General features: G+C 49.8%; 1 protein-coding gene across 2 annotated transcripts in view; it reads right to left on the minus strand.

Moving 5' to 3' along the window:
* Slco2b1 (solute carrier organic anion transporter family member 2B1) overlaps window positions 1-20,175 on the minus strand; it is a 46,136-nt gene extending 25,961 nt beyond the window's left edge. Inside the window, exons 1-6 of one of the 2 annotated variants that reach the window (XM_042689013.1) lie at window positions 19,835-20,175; window positions 8,055-8,185; window positions 6,546-6,683; window positions 3,969-4,131; window positions 648-881; window positions 292-390 (exon numbers count right to left, since the gene is read on the minus strand). In XM_042689013.1, the coding sequence (XP_042544947.1) occupies window positions 292-390; window positions 648-881; window positions 3,969-4,131; window positions 6,546-6,683; window positions 8,055-8,185; window positions 19,835-19,850 (781 nt within the window). In that variant the 5' untranslated portion in view covers window positions 19,851-20,175. Of the gene's footprint in view, window positions 1-291; window positions 391-647; window positions 882-3,968; window positions 4,132-6,545; window positions 6,684-8,054; window positions 8,186-15,236; window positions 15,433-19,834 lie in introns of those variants that run through there. The other variant, XM_042689018.1, reaches the window with a different exon arrangement.
* Between the last annotated feature and the right edge of the window lie 345 nt (window positions 20,176-20,520).

The following is a 20,520-nucleotide window of genomic DNA, read 5'->3' on the forward strand; positions in this document are numbered from 1 at the left end:
ATGCTGGGCTGAGGGTCTGGGGAAGGGTTTCGGCAATAGAAGGGAGAGCAAGCACAGATCCTCTGTGATGCCACTTGAGTTCACCTCTGTCGCCTCACTAGATGGTTGCAGCTTTGGGAGACAGGCCAGATATTTTCTCAAGGATGAGGAAACTGAGGCCTAGAAAGGTGAAAGGCATGTCCAAGGTCAGTGGCACTGCTGGTTGCTGGTTCATTGTCTCCTAGGAGGCCACTGGTCAGTTAGCTACCATCGGTGTGGCCCTAGAGACAAATGCACACTCCTGGGGCTCACCTTCTGGCATCCGGTCAATGTCCACATAAAGGCGTAGCATGAGGCTGCCCAGCCCGTAGGCCATGCCCGGCCCCATCACGGTCACTGCAAACAGGAACCCTGTAACACAGGCCTAGGTTAGGACCCTCTGTCCCAGGCTGCCCTCAGCAGCTTGGTACCAGTCCATTCTTCACGTTCAAGTGCAGGCCAACCTTTGCCATCAAGACTAAGGACCTCTTTAAGGCTTCTCCACACCTTTCTTAGCCACATGGGGCTAGAGGCCAAGAACTCAATGCCCAGCCTCCACCCTAGGCCTCTCGTCCTCCCAGTTGAACCTGACCGGATTATCAGGACCCAAGAGATAAAATGATCCTCACCAAGATAGAGGGGTGAGTTGCTGTGGTGAGCAAAGTCATCGATGTAGGAGATGCCAAAGGGCTGAATGGGCACTCCACCCACACCTAGCAAGGTCTGTGCTGCAAACATGATTCCCACCACCGTCAGATGTCTGGCCTCTGTGTAGCTTGAGCAGCTGCCGTTGGAAGAAGCAGAGGCTGGGGCCGAGGTTGTGGGCAGACACAAGGAAGTCTTGGAGTCCTGTAACATGTCCTCTGAGAGATGATAATAAAGAAACAATCATAGCGAATGCACACAGCACTTAGCACACACAAGGGACTGTGGATGCCCAAGTGGTCTGGCTTCTGACTCTCTGCTATTAAACTTTCCTGTGCTACCTTTCAAAGCAGAGCCATTTGAAAGTGCTGGGGTCATGGTGGCTCTTAGGTGAAGTGAGATGGTCAAAATGGGAAGGAGTGTTAGAATTTGAACTGAGTCCAGAAGAAAAAACAGGATTTTCTAGAAAGAGAGGCAAGAAAGGTGGGTCCAGGAAGTCATCATAGTATGAATAAACCTCTGAGTCTCAAAAGTGCACCATGTGGGTATAGCAAGTTCAGGATGGGGGAAATCATGCCGTTCAAGAGACTGAGATCTGAAGATCGAGGTTCAAGGCCAGTCCAAGCAGAAAAATCCCCGAGACTCTTATCTCTAATTAGCCAACAAAAAAGCTGGAAGTGGAGATGTGGCTCAAGTAGTAGAGTATCAGTCTCGTGTAAAAAAAGCTAAGAGACAGCACCCAGACCCTTAAAGGTACAAACCCCAGCATTGGATTACATGTGCATACACAGAATGAGAGAGAGACAGACAGACAGAGAGACAGAGACAGAGACAGAGAGCTAGAGAGGAGAGGCAAGAGAGAAAGGGGGAGAGAGAAAAGGGGAAGAGAGAGAGAGAGAGAGAGAGAGAGTGGAATCAAAGTACATGAGAACAGGCCAGGCATACAGGAAGAACTAGGCAGAGGGAGGGAAGTCCAGCAGGGCCATAGAGGGTTCCTTGGAGTTTATTTTAAGGACACAGTGTCAGCTCAGGGTACAGACACAGAATGCAGGAATGACTAATTACTTAATTTAGTACCAGGCATTTGTTCCCTGTGGGTCACCAATATTTGTTGAGCAAACTTGAGGAGACCCTCACACTGTTATTATGCCAAACGTGGGCACAAAGTGGCCTTTTCTATGAAGCTCTCCCTTTGTGAAAGCCAGCAAAGCTCAGAGAGCCACTCCCTGCAACCTAAGGTCAAAATCCTGCATGTTGGCCTCACTGTCTGACTTGAACAGAGACCCTTGCCCCTCTGACCCTCTTAAATAAAATTTCTAGAACCACAGTTTGCTAAAAATGAGAATTCCAAAGGTAGAGAGTTCATCAGTTCAGAGCAGGGCTGTAGGCATAGTTCTAATGGCTACAGGCTGGGGATGGGGGTGGGGGTGGGGTGGGTTACCTCCTCTCTGAGCCTCAGTATCCCCACCTGGGAGGAAATAGTGAGGACTCTGACCACAGAGAGGGTAGGTTGTGAATGGTGCTCTTATCTACTGGACCTTAGATGAGATGATTATTCTAGAGAGCCTGTCTGCTGTTTTTCTGGCACTTCATATATCTGTAGAAATATTGGAGGAAGGATGGATGAAGAACAGGACAAGGGTGTATCACAGAATGACACTCCCTTAGTAAATACAAGGGACTATAGCCAAGGGGAGAAGGGCTTTAATCAGGGTTGGCAGTGAATTTTTAAAAAGGGGACATGTGTGCCTTGCACAAAAAAAGTTCTGCTGACATGGAAATTCTGGACAAAGAAATACAAGGAAATATTACTAGCTAGCATTCTATTGACAGCTATCCACTCAGGCCAGGATGCCCCCCCCCCCCTTTGCATCTTTCAGATACTCTCCTTCTCTGCTGGTTCATTCCTGCCTCCACTGGCAATACAATGCTGGCCTTCTCTCCACTGCTACCCCCAGCCCCTTGCAGCCCCCTCCAGAAACATGATTCTTTCCTTACTCAGGGAATCGCTCACACTTACTCCAACCCACATGTCAAAGGACATATCTGCTTCATCATTCCTCCCCTGGTCTTGGTGGCTCCAGAGGTGGGAGCTGCTAGGAGGATGGGGGGAAAAGGCTGTGCTTTCCCCTGGGAAACTTGATGCCTGGCTGGGGGCATGGGCTCCTCTTCTGGGATGCTTCCCCTCATGCAACTGACATGTTGGGTGTTTTGCTTGTCTTTCTTCTGTCTACTGGGAGCTCTCTGGAGGTAAGGACTAGAATGCTCTGGGAGGGGTCAGGAGGGTAGTATTAAGAGTAAGTTACATGGACTATTGGCTGGATGAGTGAATGGATGGATGATGGATGCATGTATGTATGTATGTATGGATGGATGGATATATGGGTGGATGGATGCATGAATGGATACATGAGTGGGTAGGTGGATGGACAGATGGATGTGTAGATGCAGGAATGAATGGATGAAGAAAGGATAAGGAGGTGGGGAGGCTGATAGGTAAGTAGGAGAGGGATAGAATGAACTTGGGTCTTTCTTAAGTCGACCTACAACAACATTTCACTGGGCTGAACAAGGTTTTGTTATTCTTAAGATTCCTTCATTTTTGCTGGGCACTAGTAGTTCATGCCTTTAAGCCTAGATATTCAGCAGGCTGAGATCTGAGGATCACAGTTCAAAGCCAGCCGTGGCTAGAAAGTTCTTGAGTCTCTTGTCTCCAATAAGCTATCAGAAAACAGGAAGTAGAGCTATGGTTCAAAGTGATAGAGCACTAGCCTTGAACAAAAGAGCTCAGGGATAGTGCCCAGGCCCCAAGTTCCAGCCTCATTCCTGGAAAAACAACTTTTCTTCATTTTTTTTATTTGTTCATTCACTTATTCTTTCTTTTATTAGTGTGTTGGTTGTTTATGAGAATCAAATGCATGACTACACATAAAGCGCTTGGAGCAGTGTCTTGTTATTATTGTTTCTCAAGAGTTTCCTTTAGGATCCACTCCACATTAGATCCTAAAGCAGGCTGTTTTAAGTTCATCCTTACCCCAAAGAAACCACACATGAGCTAGCTCACACCAAGAAAGGACTAGAAGGCTTCTCCCCTGCCCTGGAATTACTCCATACCCTGCTCCTGGGACCTACCAGAGAGATCCACCTGAGCTTGGCTCAGGGGACAGTGCGGGGATGGGGATGGGGAGGACTAGCAGGTGTCCTGGGCGGCACCTTCCCACTCAGTGCAGGCCTGCAGTGGCCCTAGCATTGGTACAGGACTGCAAGCACCCATCAGTCTCCTGCCCAGCCCTTCCTGCTCTTACCAGGGCTGCTGTGGTCATAGCGATATGGATCCGAGATGAAATGAGGGAGACTCATGAGCAGGCCTGCCAGGGCCACCAACACAGCCCCACAGCCGATCATACGGGGCCGATGTACTCGGCTGCCAAAATAGCTCACAAACACAATCAAGGCTGTGTTTCCCACCTGCAAAGGGACAGAGAGATACTGATTAAAGTGGAGCAGAGTCCAGGGGCCTACACCATTCTTTCTCTAGTGCTGCCTTCAATGTTCTCATCTGGATGACTGACTGGCTGGTTGAATAAAAATCGCTGGAGTCAGCTGTCAGTGGCTCATGCCTGTAACCCTAACTACTCAGGAGGCTGAGATCTGAGGATTGTGCTTTGAAGCCAGCCTGGGCAGGAAAGTCAATGAGACTTTTATCTCCACTATCAAAAAGCTGGAAGTGGAGTTGGGGCTCAAGTGGTAGAGTGCTAGCTCTGAGCAAAAGAAGCTCAGGGACAGTGCCCAGGCCCTGAGTTCAAGCCCCAGGACTGGAACACACGAACACACACACACACACACACACACACACACTATTATTGGATTTCTCCTGTAACCCTAGCTACCTAGGAGGCTGAGATCTGAAGATCCTGGTTCAAAGCTAGCCCCAGGAGACAAATCTGAGAGACTCTCATCTCCAACTTTATCAGCCAAAAAAAAAAGAAAAGAAAAGCCAGGAATGAAGATGTGGCTCAAGTGGTACAGTGCCAGCCTTAGATAAAAAAAAAAAAGTCAAGCAAGCTGGGCTGGGAAGGTGGCTCAGTGGTAGAGCGCTTGCCTTGCATGCATGAGGCCCTGGGTTCGATTCCTCAGCACGACATAAGCAAAATGAAAAAAGCTGGAAGTGGTGCTGTGGCTCAAGTGATAGAGCGCTAACCTTGAGCTGAAGAGCTGAGGGACAGCGCCCAGGCCCAGAGTTCAAGCCCCACAACTGGACCCCCCAACAAAAAAAAAAGTCAAGCAAGAGCATGAAGCCCTGGTACGAAACAAACAACAGACTCTTAAGATCTATGCTATAAATATGCCCCCTTCTTAGAATTCTCTCACTTCCCTTTTAGGAAAGAGAAATGAGGATGAAGCTAAAAAGTCAATTTCGTGTTAGAATGCGGGAGAGAGAGGGCAATCAAGGAAAGGGATTTTGTCTCAGGAACACCATGAATGAGACACACAAATGCAGTATAGCTGAAGCCAGAAGACGGAAGCTTGGCATTTCTAGCCTTACAATCACAGACTTGGGATTCAACACTGGAAGGACTTAGACGCTCACAGGGCAGGTGCCTCTGCCCCTGTGCTTCCCGGCTTGTGGCTGGCTGAGCCCCAGGCTCTTTGAAGGATAGTGAGGCCATGCTAGCAGTGTACTGGTGGGGAGACTGACTCTGGAGAGGGAGGACCACGGTCCATTCTCCAGTTGTGCACTCATTCCCTTCCAATGTCTGAGGTGCGTCTGAGTCACATCTGTGACTAAGGCACTGTGCCGCTAGTGGGCCTTGGGTCAGGAGAAATATGATTACCCCCAGGGAGAGAATTTTATAGAGCTCTTTGGGGGAGATGGGTAGGAGAGGGGGAGACAGCTTCTTTCTGTGAGTGACATTTGGTGCAGAAGGGAGGGGCATAGCTGACCTCTGATGTCCAAATCCACTCAGAGTGGCTCATTCACTCTCCCCTGGAAAGAGCTGTGAGCCCTAGGCCGAGGGCTATGGATGGGGGTCAGCAAGGCACAACACTGAATAAGATCACACCTCCCTCCCACAATCCTGAAGACAGATACTCCATCACCATATCACCCTCCCTCCTGCCACCCCAAGGTCAGAGAGAGCTCTAGCTGTAATTGAAGCCTCTCTTCAGACAGTACCAGTGACTTTCTTTGATTCTTTCCTAGGACAATCAATAGCAGGCTGAAATACATAAAGGAAGCCAGACTCTGGTAGCTCTTATCTATAATCTGAGCGACTTGGAAGGCTGAGATTAGGAGGACTGTCATTCAAGGCTAACCTGGGCCAAAAAGAAAAAGAAAAACAAGTTCACAAGATCCTTTTCAACCAATAGCTGGACCTAGTGGGGCACGCCTGTCCTCCTAGCTAGCCCCCTAGGAAATGTAAATAGTCAGACTGTGGTCTAAGCACTCACCCAGACAGCTAGTCTCAAAAAGACTGCTGGGAGTTTGGCTCAGTGATAAAATATTTGTCTAACAAGCATGAGGCTCTGAGTTCCAACCCCAGCACCCTAAAAAATAAAGGAGTCAGAGGGCAAGCAAGTAGACACTAGGACCCTGGGTAGCTCCTTCATGTCTCCCAGTGAAGTGCTCTCCCAGGGCAGGCCCAGGGGTATTAGAAGATAGCTACACACACAAGGAAGATCCAAGAGGGAGGAGTCTCCTCTGGACCTCCACACTGAGTATGTGGCTGGCCAGCTTCTGGGCCAGGACGCAGCAGGAGGAACATGTGAAGGGGGTTCACAATGTGGGGGCTGCCGAGGGCCCTGGGAGGACCCTGGGAGGGTGGACAGTGAGAGGAGGCTGGAAGGAATCTCCCTTGGCATCCACCCTTGGGGCTCAGTACCTCATTGAAGGCAGCCAGCAGCCCTGAGGTCTGGCTGGAGAGGCCAAAGCGCTTCTCCACCGTGGAGATGGAGCTCTTGAGATAACCGGAGATCATGAGCTGCGCCAGCTGCAGCAGGCTGTGGCACAGGACGAAGAACTGTGGACGGGCACAGTGATGGGAACAGGCGGCAGGGCACAGTTGGAGGTGAGTGGTCACCAGGGATACAGAGATGGGGTGGGGACACAGAGAGAGTGGGATCCCACAGAACAGAGATGGGGGCCACACAGGAGGAGGTGGACACATGGGAGGAGGGAAAGGGGGGGGAGAGAAAGAGAGAGAGAGAATTGGTTATTAGAGCAACCTATGACTTCTTCCATAAATCTGAATACTACGAAAGCTGTCCTGGGTACACTTTTCAGGGGTCCGGGGGTGACTAGAGACCCCATGACTAAATATAGTGGCTTTGCGGGGTCAGGAATGGTAGGTGCTCCTTCTGATCCTCAGAGCTCTCCAAGGACTGGATTGGACCTTCTTCCCTATTCCACCATCCTGCTCCCTTCTCCAGGAAGCTCTCTGTGATTTGCCCAGGTCCTCCTCTACCTCACTCCTACCTAGTCCTCCCCTACAACTGGCCTGGAGACCAGCCCCTACTCTGAGCTCTACCTAACCCCTCAACCCTCAAACAACTTAGCCTGCCTATGGCCTTGCACCGGAAAAATCCATTGAATTCCCATTGAAAAACCCATTTCAAAGAATTTCAATTAAAAAAAGGGTATTTGTTTGGGGCTGGGAAGGTGGCTCAGTGGTAGAGTGTTTGCTTTGCATGCATGAGGCCCTGGGTTCGATTCCTCAGCACCACATAAGCAGAAAAACTGGAAGTGGCACTGTGGCTCAAGTGGTAGAACACTAGCCTTGAGCTGAAGAGCTGAGGGACAGCGCCCAGGTCCAGAGTTCAGGCACTATGACTGGCAAAAAAAAAAAGAAAAAAGAGGGTATTTGTTCTAGAGCTTAATGTATTGCACTCTGTTCTTCTGAGTCTCTCTTTGCTCATCTGCACAATGACAAAGACCCAGCTTGCTAGAGTGATGGTGGAAATTGAGGACATGATGAGGGCTTGGAAGGTGGCTCAGTGGTAAAGCTTCTGCTTAGTATGAATGAGACCCAGGGTTCTAATCCACAGCATCAAGGGGGAAACAAAAGGAATACATCATGCATGAACAATGAATCGTACTTGGCATAGGGCCTGGCACAAGAGGTATCTGTGGGTTATGTGGGCTATTTAGGGCCACCCTTGTGGGGTCAGGACAGTCTGGTATTTACACAGCACAGGATTATTTCATTAGAGAAATGGGAGACAAGAGGCCTCTTCCCCAGCCTTCCCACAGAACAGAACCTGTTTATTCACTGGAAGGAGAGAACCTTCTCAGTGACCCAAACCAAGCTAAGAGTGACATTTGTACACCATCTCTTGGATCCCCAGCCTCCCCTTCTCCAGAAGATCCCACCACTGCCCAGCCCCAGAGGTACCTTGATGCTGTGGAATGCACGTAATTGCACATCTTGGAGTTCTGGGCAGGCTTTGCCCACAGATGTGTCTTCTGTGACCATTGTAGCTTTGGTGTCCTTGTCTGGCATCTGAGGTCCTTCGCTTGCTGGTCCTGTGAGACAACCAGCCAGGAGGTGAACTAAAAATCCCGGAGAAGGGATTCGTGGGGTGAGGAGGGGGAGGTAGGCAGGAACTTAGGAGTTGGTGTGTATCTGAGCCTTCCTGATTCCTACCTAGGTCAGGATACGTGGAGCGGCCCTTCCTGACAGGGTGTGACACATATGGCTTTGCCAGGGACCTACTATTTCTCAAGTCACCCTGCTCCCCGAGTGGATCTACTAAAGAGAGAATGTTGGTCTTGCTTCTCAGAAACTTCTCGAGCAATGGCTCCAACAGCAGGGCTGAGCCTGCAGCCTCCGCCAGCCTTGGCTTCCAGCCATAAGACAGCATGTGTTCCTGGAGTCTGGGCCAGGGTCTGTCTGGCTCTGGCAAGGATCAGAGCTGGGTGTTGGGGGCTGGAAACAGGGGTCAATGCAGGGTCCAGAATCATGGTTGAGACTTTTTCTGGGTGTACATAGAACAGATACTCCAACATAGCGTACCACCCTGCTAATAGCCAGTCCAGTCCCCAAATCCTATATCAAGACAGACAAACAGACAGACAGCTGGTCAGTGAGAAAGGGCCCTCAGAGCTCATCCCATTTAATGCCTTTGGGACAAATGGCATGATGGCTGGTCAGAGGCAGGGCTGTCTTGGATCCTTGGCCTCCCTGTGTGTTGGCTTTTTATCTCTGGTAAACACTACAACAAGAAGACAGCTTGCCTTCAAAGGCTTCTCCCAGGGCCTCTGGAGCCACGTCTCCACAGGGAACCTGGAAGTCCAGCCTTGGGAGACTCCAGCCAAGCTTTGAGATAGAGACCAGGGCCTTCCTCTTGCTGAGGCCCCACTTCCTGTGGGAAGCTAACCCCATTGTTTCAAGTCCCTCTCCCCACAAACTGGAGTTTCCCCTCATTCAGCATGGCCTTGTGGAGCCTGGAAACTAACCTGAGGACTCCCCTGACACTCCCAGACTACTTCCTTCTCCATCTTCAGTACTAGAAGGCAAACTCAGAAAGGGCTACGAAGACCCTGAGCCCCCTCAAGCCAGCATTTTGCAATCCATACAAAAGGTACCTAGTAACCTGATGACTGTTTTCTGATTTCATTGACATAATTCACATACCATAAAATCTACCCTGTTAAAACTCACAGCCCACAAAATCATACAACCATCACCACTACCTAATGGTACAAGACTTTTATCACCCTAGTAAGAAGCCCTGTACCATCAATAGTGCCCCCCTCCCCCGTCCTTTTCTCCACAGCTCAAGGCAGCCACTGATCTATTTCAGCCTGTCTGGATTTGCTTTTTTTTTTTTTTGGTCTAGTCATGGGGCCTGAACTCTGGGCTGGACTCTCTGTCCCTCAGCTCTTCAGCTCAAGGCTAGCACTCTACCACTTGCGCCACAACACCACTTCTGGCTTTTTTTTCCCTGCTTATGTGGTACTGAGGAATCAAACCCAGGGCCTCAAGCATGCAAGGCAAGCTTGCTCTACCACTGAGCCACCTTCCCAGCCCCTGGATTTGCTTTTATCTAGATATTTCAGGCAAATGAAATCATACAGTCTGTGATGGGTCTTTTGTAATTAGCTTCTTTCAATAATCTCCACCCGTGTTGTAGCATATGTTGACATTTCATTCTTTTTTGTGGCTGAATAATACTCCACTGTATGGATAGATTACATTAGTTTTGCTGTTATTTGGTTCATAAACAGTTGGGTTGTCTCCAGTATCACAAACACTCATGAACAACTTTTTTATTTTTGACTTAGGGTCTCACCATGTAGCCAGGTTGGCTTCAATCTCACGATCTTCCTGCCTCAGCCTCACAAATTACAGACATGTACTACCACACCTGGACACGTTCAAATTTTTATGTGTCATGCATTTTCAAAGAGGAGAGGCATGAAGGCACCTAGCCCAGTACCTGTCACAGGCAGATCTCCAGTGAAGACCATTTTCTTCTCCTCTCTTCTTTTCCTGGTAAATCTACACACACACACACACACACACACACACACACACACACACACACACACACACACACACACACACACACACACACACACACAGAGTTAGGTAACACAGCCCAAGCCCAGCTGGAGCCACTACCTCTAGCTTCTCTACATCTGACAGATCTGTCATCACTTCTGGATCATCTCCCCCAACCACAGGCCTGGGGAGATGGGAACCTTCTCCTCTAGCATCTCACTAACTGTGGAGGTCCACCTAGTGGATGGCCTGAATTTGGGTCCCTGGCTGCAGCCCTGCTTGTGTTCTTTGATCAGCTATTCCTTCGGTTCCTTAGTTGAAGGGCAGGGAGCTCTGTCCTCCCCACCTAGTGCAGAAAGCACTTAAGAGAACCGAAGCTTCCTGCCTTCAAATTCAACCTGGGCACTAAGTCCACTGAAAGCAACTCTTACCACCACATTAACACAATGCTGTTGTGCAGTGCTCCTTATTAATGTTCCTTCTCTCCCCAGCTGGTCCAGCCCAAGCAAATGTTCTTCACGGGGACTTCATGATGGTCTGATTCTCTCTCTCTCTCTCTCTCTCTCTCTCTCTCTCTCTCTCTCTCTCTCTCTCAATCTCTCTCTCTCTCAATCTCTCTCTCAATCTCTTTCTCTCAATCTCTCTCTCCCTTCATCCTTCCCACACTCCTTTCTTTTTCTTCTTTCTCTTCTTTTACCTTTCTCTTCCTGTCCTTTCTTTCTTTTCCTTCCTTTCTTTTTTTCTTTTTCTTTCTCTCTCTTTCTTGACCAGGTTCTTACTATGTAGCCCAAGCCAGATGGGACTCGAGAACCTGAGACCTATCTTATTCCTGCTTCTACCTCCTGAGTGCTGGGATTATAGGCATGTACCACTATGCCTAGTGTCCTCAGAATCTTTTTTTTTTTTTCATTTTTGGTGCTGTTCTTGGGACTTGAACTTGGGGCCTGGGCACTGTCTCTGAGTTTCTGTACTCAAAGCTAGTGCTCTTGCACTTGAGCCACAGCTCCACTTCTGGAATTTGGGTGGTTAATTGGAGGTAAGAGCCTCACAGATTTTCCTGCCTGGGCTGGCTTCAACCTGCAATCCTCAGATCTTAACCTCCTGAGTAACCAAGATTACAGGCATGAGCCACCAGTGCCAGGTTCCTTGGAATCTTTGAGTCCCTTCCCACAAAATCCTCCCCTCATGGTTTCCACAACCACAAACAGTTGTACCGAGATTCTTACTCTATCCCAATGGAGTCTCCAGCTACTCTCTTCCTCCTGGCCTTAAAAAGCTTGAAAACAAAGCTGGGCACCGGTGGCTCACACTTGTAATCCTAGCTACTCAGGAGGCTGAGATCTGAGGATCATAGTTCAAAGCCAGCCCAGGCAGGAAAGTCCGTGAGACTCTTCTCTCCAATAAACCACTCAGAAAACCGGAAGTGGTGCTGTGGCTCAAGTAGCTAGCCTTGAGTTGAATAACTGAGGGAACAGTGCCCAGGCCCAGAGTTCAAGCTCCATGGCCAACCAAAAATAAGGGAAAAAAGAAAAAAGAAAAAGAAAAAGGAAAGCTTGAAAACATATTTCCAATTCTTCCTCCATACCAGTTTTGCCTCCTGCTGAGACCACCGGGGTGGGGGTGGGGGTTAAAGCGGTGGTCTGGCCCTTTTCTTGCACATGGTGTGAACTCGAGCTCACTGGCAGGTTGCATCAGTCACGTCTGGGGAGCTACATTGGAATACAATGCATGTAGAAAGTGTTCACTAAATGCTTCTTCCTTCTTGATGAGGTAGTCAGTCCTTCTGTCAGCCGTCTGTCTGCCCACACCCCTCTGCCTACTTCCATTCTTGCTTTTAGAGGTAGCAATAAGCATTGCTACATCTAGAATGAGAGAATGAGGCAAAAGTTCAAGGCAGAGGCCTGGGAGGAATGGGTGTGGAGGGAAGGTGAGGAAGCTCCTGTTCTCTGCTCCCTTTATACCTATGGACGTAGCCAGCCTGGTACACCGGCCCCCAGGGAGGAGCTGGCTTTACCTTGTGACCTCAGTGTGGGCTGCTATAGATGGAATGTCGCTGTATGCAGGATTAGGTTGCCCACCCCCCACCACAAGCTCCTAACCATCTTCTGAGGGTTCTCCTGGGACTCTATGATACCCATGTGCAAATAGCTCAGAGAGAGGAAGAGATATGCAGGGTCCTGGAGCTGGGAATGGCAGTTTGGACTGGAACCCAGACCTGTCCAATTTCTGTGCCCCTAAAAGCAACTGTATGCTGAGTGCCAGTACCTTACACCTGTAATCCTAACTACTCAGGAGACTGAGATTTGAGGGATCAAGGTTCGAAGCCAGCCTGGGAACACAAATATGAGAGATTCTTATCTGTTTTACTAGCAAAAACCCAGAAATGGAGGTATGGCTCAAGCAGTAGAGTACCAGACTTGAGCAAAAAAAGCTAAGGAAGAGCCTTGAGGCTCTGCATTCAAGCTCCACTACTGGTACACACACACACACACACACACACACACACACACACACACACAGAAAAAAGGTAAATATAGGGGGAGGATGGGATGGGAAGGGGAAACAAAGGAGGAGACTACAATGCTTGATAAGAAATGTACTCATTATCTTGCTCATGTAATTGTAACCCCTCTGTACAGTATTTTCACAATAAAAAAATAAAAAGGTAAATATCAATAAGTAAATAAAATAAAGGCAAGTATAAGAGGATGTTTTCACCCATGGTCTTAGAACTGATGCAAAGATAATCTCTGTGTGGCCAATTCTTGTTTCCATCCAGCTTCTGTCCTATGACTTGTCACAGATGCTCTATGGGACAGTCTTGTCACTGAGGCAGATCTCAGGACCGTCAGTGCTTGCTGTTGGGAGAGTGTCAAAGAGGCCATGTATGTGGCTCTCAGTTTCCCAGAATACAGCATTTTAGGGGCCAGAACTCACCACCAAGGTCTGAATTTGTCCCTTCAGGAGAAATGCCCATAGGTGCTAGCACATGCCAAGACAAAGGCTCAGGAGGGCTCTGGCTTCTCAGGACCAGGAAGGGCCAAGGTAGGAAAGAATGTTCGAGTCTGTCTGTCACAGGCAGCAAGACCCAGGACCACTCCAACCCTGTGTGCCCAGAAGCAGGTAACCAAGATTCTCAGTCACAGACCTTATGTGCCTTGGGGCTGATGACTAGAAGATTCTGAGCCACAATAAGAGAAGAATAATGAGCCTCACCGCTCATGACTGAGTAAAGGCAGCGCAGGTGCACCACTGGAGGGCAAATGACCTCTGTCAGCTCGAAGCTGCCTCACCAGTGCCAGATTTGCCAGTCAGCCTTTGCTCCAAACTCTCCAGTAAGTTTGTTTGCAGGTCTGGCCACCAGGCTCAGAATAACTTATTTTCCTTCCTTTGGGAGCCTCAAACCAGCATTACCCTCTAACCTCCTCCTGGAAGCAGCTCGGAGCTCTGTGGTATACCCCACTCTGTTGGCTTTGTTCCTTCACTCACCACCCCTGACCTTTCCTGGAATCCCTGCCAGGTCCTTCCCACTGCCCCATGGCATTCCAGCCCTTTGTTTTTTTCATAACTTTCCTATGCAAGGAGAAGGAAGAGCCTCCCTACAGGGCCCTCTTACTGCTTGGTTAGGCCAAGCAGAGGTCAGAGAGGTAGTGGAGGTCAGAGATTATAGCTAGGAGAGCCCAGGCTCCAGGCCCCCAGGCGAGGTGCACTTGGGGTGAATATCATCTTGGCACTTGTACAATGCTGGCTTGCTGAGTGTTTTTCTGTTAATTGCCACCACCTGAAAATCTGGACATTTCAGATAAACTCCAGATATGGGGCTTTTTTTTTTTTTCTGGAAAGATCAGCAGATTGATCTGGCAACATTGATTTCCAATTCCCAGCTTGTCCAAAGTGTTGCCCAAGCTCACAGCAGTTCCCTGGGGCTGGTTGGGGTGACCACCTGCCTGGTCTAGGCCCTTTGTCTGTAGGCTTCCCTGTCTGGCATCCCCAGCAAAGCTGGCCTTGAGGAAGTCCTCTGAACAGAAATCTAGGGCCAGGTTAGCCATTTTAAAGATGTGGAAATGGAGTCAAAGAGGTCTACAATTTACCCAGGGGCAGCATGGCAGGGACAGAGCTAGTGATTGGTTGGCTCTAGAAATGAGAATAAATACTCACTTTATCCACACTATGATCTCCCTGAGCCACACCACCGAGAATCAGACACAAGCAGCCCAGTACATGTCCTTGGAGAGCTCTACCCCTAAGACACAACAGAGCTTCCTTAGCCCACACCTCCCTCCAGTAAAGACACAGGAATGGCTTGTTTACCCTGGCTCAGGATGATAGCAATAATAACTTAGATAACTTCTAAAGATTCTTCCCCAAAGTAAGGACTCAGATAAAAATCAAACAGGTCCAATTTATGGGGGGGGCTGTCTTTTAACTTCTCTCCTCCGGCCCTCAGATCCCTGTGTATTTAAGCTTGTAACTCATGCCCAAAACATGGCTGAGGATGGGGTGGAGTGCTGTTGGAATCCATCTCCTTTCTTTCCCCTTCACTGTTACCATCACTTTATGAGAGGTGAGCAGCCTAACTTGACATGTGGAACTTCAGGGCTTGGGTCTAGTGTCTAAAACCTCAGGTTTCTAGAACAGGCTGGAAGGAGGGAAATACTTGCCCTAGCAGACCCTGGGCCCATCCCTCCTTGACCATAGGGACAGATACCTCTGAGGGGAGGCCAGCTTCCAGGAGTCTGAGCCTCGCAGGCAGCCCCCTTCACAGTTCATGCCCTCAGGTCAGACCCCCCCCCCCCACCTTCCATGCATGGTCCTACTTCAGGACAGCACGCACAGTTCTCTTGCTTTTTGTGCCCTTTATGTTCTGGTCATCCATTTTCATGGATCACGTTAGGTCCTTCCCAAAACCTTCACTGCCAAAGACTTAGGATTCAAATATTTGTTTTTTGCCACATGGTGGCTGTGCAGCCCAGTGAAACTTGTTCAGCCTCTCCAAGCCTCAGTTTCCTTCTCTGTAAGGAAGCAGTGGCCCACAGCTACTTTAATAGGGCCGAGGGAAACGCTCTGTACCTGGTGCTCCGAAGTCTTTAGCTACAGCCAGCTCCCTTCCTTCTCCCCAGCCTGGTGCAGAATGAGGAGTCAACTCCCTATCTCAGGTTCATAGAGAACCAGTCACATTTCATCTATTTACCTCAGAGCACATTATCCTCTTGCCCCACCAGATTCTGGCCATTCTCCAAGTTCATCATGTTCTTTCTTACCCCTGAGCCTTTGCACCAGCCATACCCTCAGCCAGGGGCCCGTCCTTCCTCCCCAGCAAGGCACTTGCCATCTTTCAGCCCCTTCTCATCCCAAGAGCATGATTGTTGAGCTGAATTAGCCAAAGGAGGGAGGCATGGAGGCTGGAGCTGGAGATACAGGCAGGGGCTGCTAAGGTAGATGGAGCAGTGCAAGGTCTGAGGCTCCAGTTAACAATGTAATTAGCCCAGCATCATGGAAGGGAAAGAGTTCAAGTAGGAAGAGAGGAGGGCTGTTTCTCTGGGTGGGCGTTAGGCTTGGCTGTCATTTGGGGAAAATTCCTCTGGCAGGACCCTTGAGTGGTCTGTCCAGAGGACATCCAGTTGTTCCTTCTTGAGGGAGACAGCCAGGGGGCAGGAAGGGGACAGGCACTCTGGTGATTTCCAAGCTGGGTCAGGGACCCAGTGCTGGGACTTTCTGTTCCCAGCCTGACCCTGGCTGCCCCATCTACACCCAAGATGAACTTAAACATAGGGACTCCGGTCTGTTTGGAGGAAAGGGGGAACCCTGAGCCCACAGGGCAGCCAGTGGATCTCCTTAGGCCTAAAATAAGAAGCAGGGCCTCAGAGGCAAGTCAGCTCAAGACTACACTACCCCCTTTCCCCTCCACGTGGCACCCAGGCTCTGGGAGGGGCTTATCACCCCTGAGCTAGGGCCTCATTGACCCAAACAAGTCTGTGCATCTTGGGAACTGCCAGTCCTTGACACGGTTCAGCTTCCATGCACCTGTTCAAATGATGTCTCAGAGCTGCTCAGGCACCAGAGGGGGAGAGTCTGGAAAAGGCCTGTGTCTGTCCACCAGTCATGGGCTGGACATAGGGGAGATGGCAGTACCACTGAGGAAAGAAGGCAAGGCAGGTAGGGGGAATGAGGGCTCTGACTCCAGCAGGGCTTGGCTCTGCCATCCAGGGAAGATGGCCTAGACCCTCTAGCTTTGAGTTCCATTGATAAAATGGACATGGGATTCCTTTCAAATGCTGCTGTATATGTGAGCAGGCCTGCGATGAGATTCTCTCTGGACCACTGAAGCACACGTGTCATCGTCCATAGCTCAAAGACAAAGTCCACATGCCTAACTTGGTACATGATGAGCCCTGTCAAGTTCTTTTACTTCATTTTCTGAGATGTTGATCAGTGACTTCCCTAAATGTGACTGCACCCAAAAGCTCACTGTCCCTACTAACATGCCAGGTTCTGACAAGGGTCTGGAGCCCTTGCAGTATCATCTGCTCTCCTGGAATACATGTTCTGTTCAGGGCCCATCAATGCCCCCTGTACTGACTCCTACCTGCTCCCAACTGAGAGAGGATACCACTTCTGTTGCCTAAAGTTTGGACACGCTCTCCTTTCCTTTGGTTTTTTGAGACAGAGTTTCTTTATGTAACCCAGGCTGGCCTCGACCTCATGGTCCTCCAACCTCAGCCTTCTGAGGGTTGGAGCTACAAGTAATTTTACCCTGGGTCTCTTGTATTAGCACTGAGCTGACTCAGTTCAGGCTTCAGAACTCTAAGAAAGGCTAGAGGGAAAGAGGAAAGAGAGTTTCATGGTCAGAGCAGGGAAGGGTGGGAAGGTAGTTTATGCATTGTGATTGCCCACATCCCATCTTTGCCCAGCGCTGGGCAGCGTTTGAGATCTCAGGAACAGATGAAATCAGGCCTCCTCCAGTGTGCTGCAGTGCCATTGAGCCCCATTGTTTCAAACAGTAGTGCCCCGACGCTGGACACTGTCTATGAGAACACTAGCACCATCCTCAGGTTGCCCTGGAGATAACAAACTCCCAGCACAGACAGGAAGGCCCAGCCCTGCCCCTCCAACCAAGGCTCTGCTCTCCACAGCAGCACAGATAAAGGTTGTGAGTTCCAAGAAGGGACAGGAACAGACTGGACATCGAATTCACGACAGACAAGTCCAGCTCACCATCTGGATCTTGGTGGTCTGAAATCTGGTCCAGCAGGCAAGGCCCAGCCCAACTTGGAATGAAGTGAACCCCTTCCTCCCACCCTGCCCAGATGTCCACTCTGTCATTGACACTGAAGGAACAGCTTGCTTTATCTGGAGCCAGTGTTGAAATGCTTAAGGCAGCCAAAGGCAGCAATGTGCAGTCTGGGGAAGGACAATGACATAGAGAAGAAAGAGCTTTGGCAGCAGGCCATCCTGTGTCCTGGCCCCACTTTGATGCTTACTTCTTGTGTGTCCTTATACAAGTCACTTTCCCTCTCTGAGCATCAGTCTCCTCTTCTATTAAAAAGACAAGAACAGCTGGACTCTGGTGGTTCGTGCCTGTCATCCTAGCTACTCAGAAGGCTGAAATCTGAAGATGTAGGTTCAAAGCCAGCTCAGCGCAGGTAAGTCCATGACACTCTTATCTCTAATGAAGCACAAAAAGACTGGAAGTGGAGCTGTGGCACAAGTTATATAGTGCTAGCCTTGAGCACAAAAGCTTAGAAACAGTACCCAGGCCCTGACTTCAAGTTCCAGAACAAGCATGCAAGCACACACACACAGATAAGAACATTCTACTGAAAGCCAGAGCTGGGATTTGAACATAAGGCATTGCTACATTGGAACAGCTGTAGAAATAAACAGCTGCAACCCTGCAAGTGAGGAAGAATGGACTTCAATCATGGGTCGGGTTGCGTGTGCACACTGGCTGGCAGAGGTTACTCCAGCGGGAATCCACCAGAAAGCCTTCCTGAAGGAGCTGGCATTTGGAGGAATGGGAAAAGATTAAGTTTCACCAAAATGGGAAGTGGGTGGAGGTGGGAGAGTGGGTTTTGTGGATCATGCTGTGAGGAACATAGAGAGGGAGATTATTTTCTTTAACCCCTCCATGCCCACACAGGGACGCTCTGACCAAGGCCTCAAGGCATGTGGCTGGGTGATTGGTGGGGCTCTGCAGAGCTGTGGCTGACCTTTGGTGCTCCTGAGACATCTGGTGATTTGGCCCAGGATTCTTTCCAGGCTCTGTCTCTTGCTCCACCTGCATCCTCTCACCCTTCAGCCAACTTGTGGTGGCTTCTGGTTACTCAATGCATGGACACTGGGGTCAGCTTCCTGCTATATATGTGTCAGGGGGCAGCTGGAGAAAGTTCCAGAGCTGGCCTGCAGGGACCACATGTATTTTTTTTTTCTAAACCAGTCAGGTGGAGGGACAGAGGAGTGGCTGGGGAGCAAGCATAGAACAATGGAAGTTTTTGGTCCTTCCCACATTATGGAGTCTCTAACCCTTGCAGTCATACGGAGGCCAGGCTGACTGGGAGTTCAGTTTGCCTTCACCCCTCAAACCAAGTCTTCCTATGCTGGGCATGATGGTACACAGGAGGCAGACAAAGGTGGATTGAGAGTTTGAGACTATGTCTCCAAAAAAAAAAAAAATAACCAAACAATAAAAATAAACCAAGAAAAAAACCCAAACCCAATCCCCAATAATGATCTCACTCTCTCCTATCCTGTAAGGTCTCCTGGGAGGAAGCATACACCCAGCCCTTCCTGCCCTGATTTGGGGCTATACCTCAGCTGGGTCTGTGTCCTCATTTAAGATCCTCACTACCAGCTCCCAGGACACAGCTCTGGGACAAGGGAGGGCTTGTCTGAGGGGCTTGTTTGGATGACCCAGAGCAGGAAGTATCAAGGGAGGCCAGAGGAGACCTCTACATATGTCCTGCCCCAGGTGCTCAGTCTGAACACATCTTGTTTATTCCAGCCTTCTCCAGCCTACGAGACAACATCGCCTTACCCTAAGGTACTTTCCTTGTTGAGTTCCAAGCTTGGCTTCTAGAGAATTGTAGACATTTCCCCTCCACTGCCAGCCCAATTAGGACTCTGCAGATCTCTCTCTCTCTCTCTCTCTCTCTCTCTCACTCCACTTTTTCCACCTGATCTTGCCAGAACACTGTGTGATTCCCCATCTGTCTGTCCCTTGCTCTCTGTCTGTCTTGCTCTCCTGGCCTCCTGTTTCTCTGTTTCTCAGGGTCTCTATAGTGATCCTTTCTCCTCCTGATCCTCCTACCAGCCTGATGCTCAGGTAATACCTGTTGATCACTGTCTGTCTGTCTGTTTGGACCTGTTCTCTCTGACTTCCTTCTCTGTGGTTTTTTGCCTTTTTTGTCTTTCTCTACCTCTCCTCCTTCTCCGGCTAGTAGATGAAAAGAAGGGGCATGCCTTTTGGTTGTCCCCCATTTCTAGGTAGCATGAGGCTGTTTGGCTGGGCTCCCTTCCTGCCTCCACCTGAGTAAACATGGACCTTCCTGCTCCCCAGAGTCAGCACCCAGCACCTTCCCTTCCCTGCTCAGTCCCTTCTCCCTGAGAAGGAAGCCCTGCTCCCCCAGCCCCTCCCAAGGCCCACGATCCCTCCCTTTGCCTGAACTTACCTATTCTGGGCCCCATGACTATGGAATGCAGTGAGTTCCAGCTCCTAGTTCAGTCTCAGGACCTGGTGCTCGGCAGAGAGGAAGTACTGACAGAGGGACCCCAGAGACAGCTTCGAGCCACAGCAGGACGAGTTGGTGCAGGAAATCCACGCACTGGCCACTGCTTCTTTGGCTACAGTGGACAGTTTGAGCAGGTCTTGCTCACACTACCTCCTCTGCAAGTGTCTGTCTCCTTGTTTCACTTGCTCCTTCCTCTTTCTCTCTGCTCTGGGCCCCCATCTCTGTCCTAGCACTTGCTTCTCTGTCTGCCTGTCTTTCCTCTCTTCTGTGAATCCCAGACCTCTGGCTGGGACAGCCAGGGTCAGAGTCTATAGGAGGTGGGGCTTACTTAGGTTCAGCCCCCTTTTTTCCCCCCCCTCCCCCCCACCATGCCCCCACAGGGAGGAGGCAGCAGCCTCCAGTCAGTGGCTCAGACAGCCTGGTTTCTTTGCAGGCTCCCGTCTGTCTGTCTGTCTGTCTGTCTGTCCTTGTCTGATAGCAGTAGAGGTGGGTATTAAACAGGGGATGTTACACCTTAAGCCCTAGGGCTATTCAGGGGACAAACACTCTAGAATTCCCAGTCTCCTGGATGTACTCACAGTCTTCATCTGAGTCCCTTCTACTGAACCCTTTGCCTTCTTGGTCCT

Source organism: Dipodomys spectabilis, unplaced genomic scaffold, assembly GCF_019054845.1.
Source record: "Dipodomys spectabilis isolate Male_0828 unplaced genomic scaffold, ASM1905484v1 ptg000003l, whole genome shotgun sequence".
In the NCBI taxonomy this organism is placed as follows: domain Eukaryota; kingdom Metazoa; phylum Chordata; class Mammalia; order Rodentia; family Heteromyidae; genus Dipodomys; species Dipodomys spectabilis.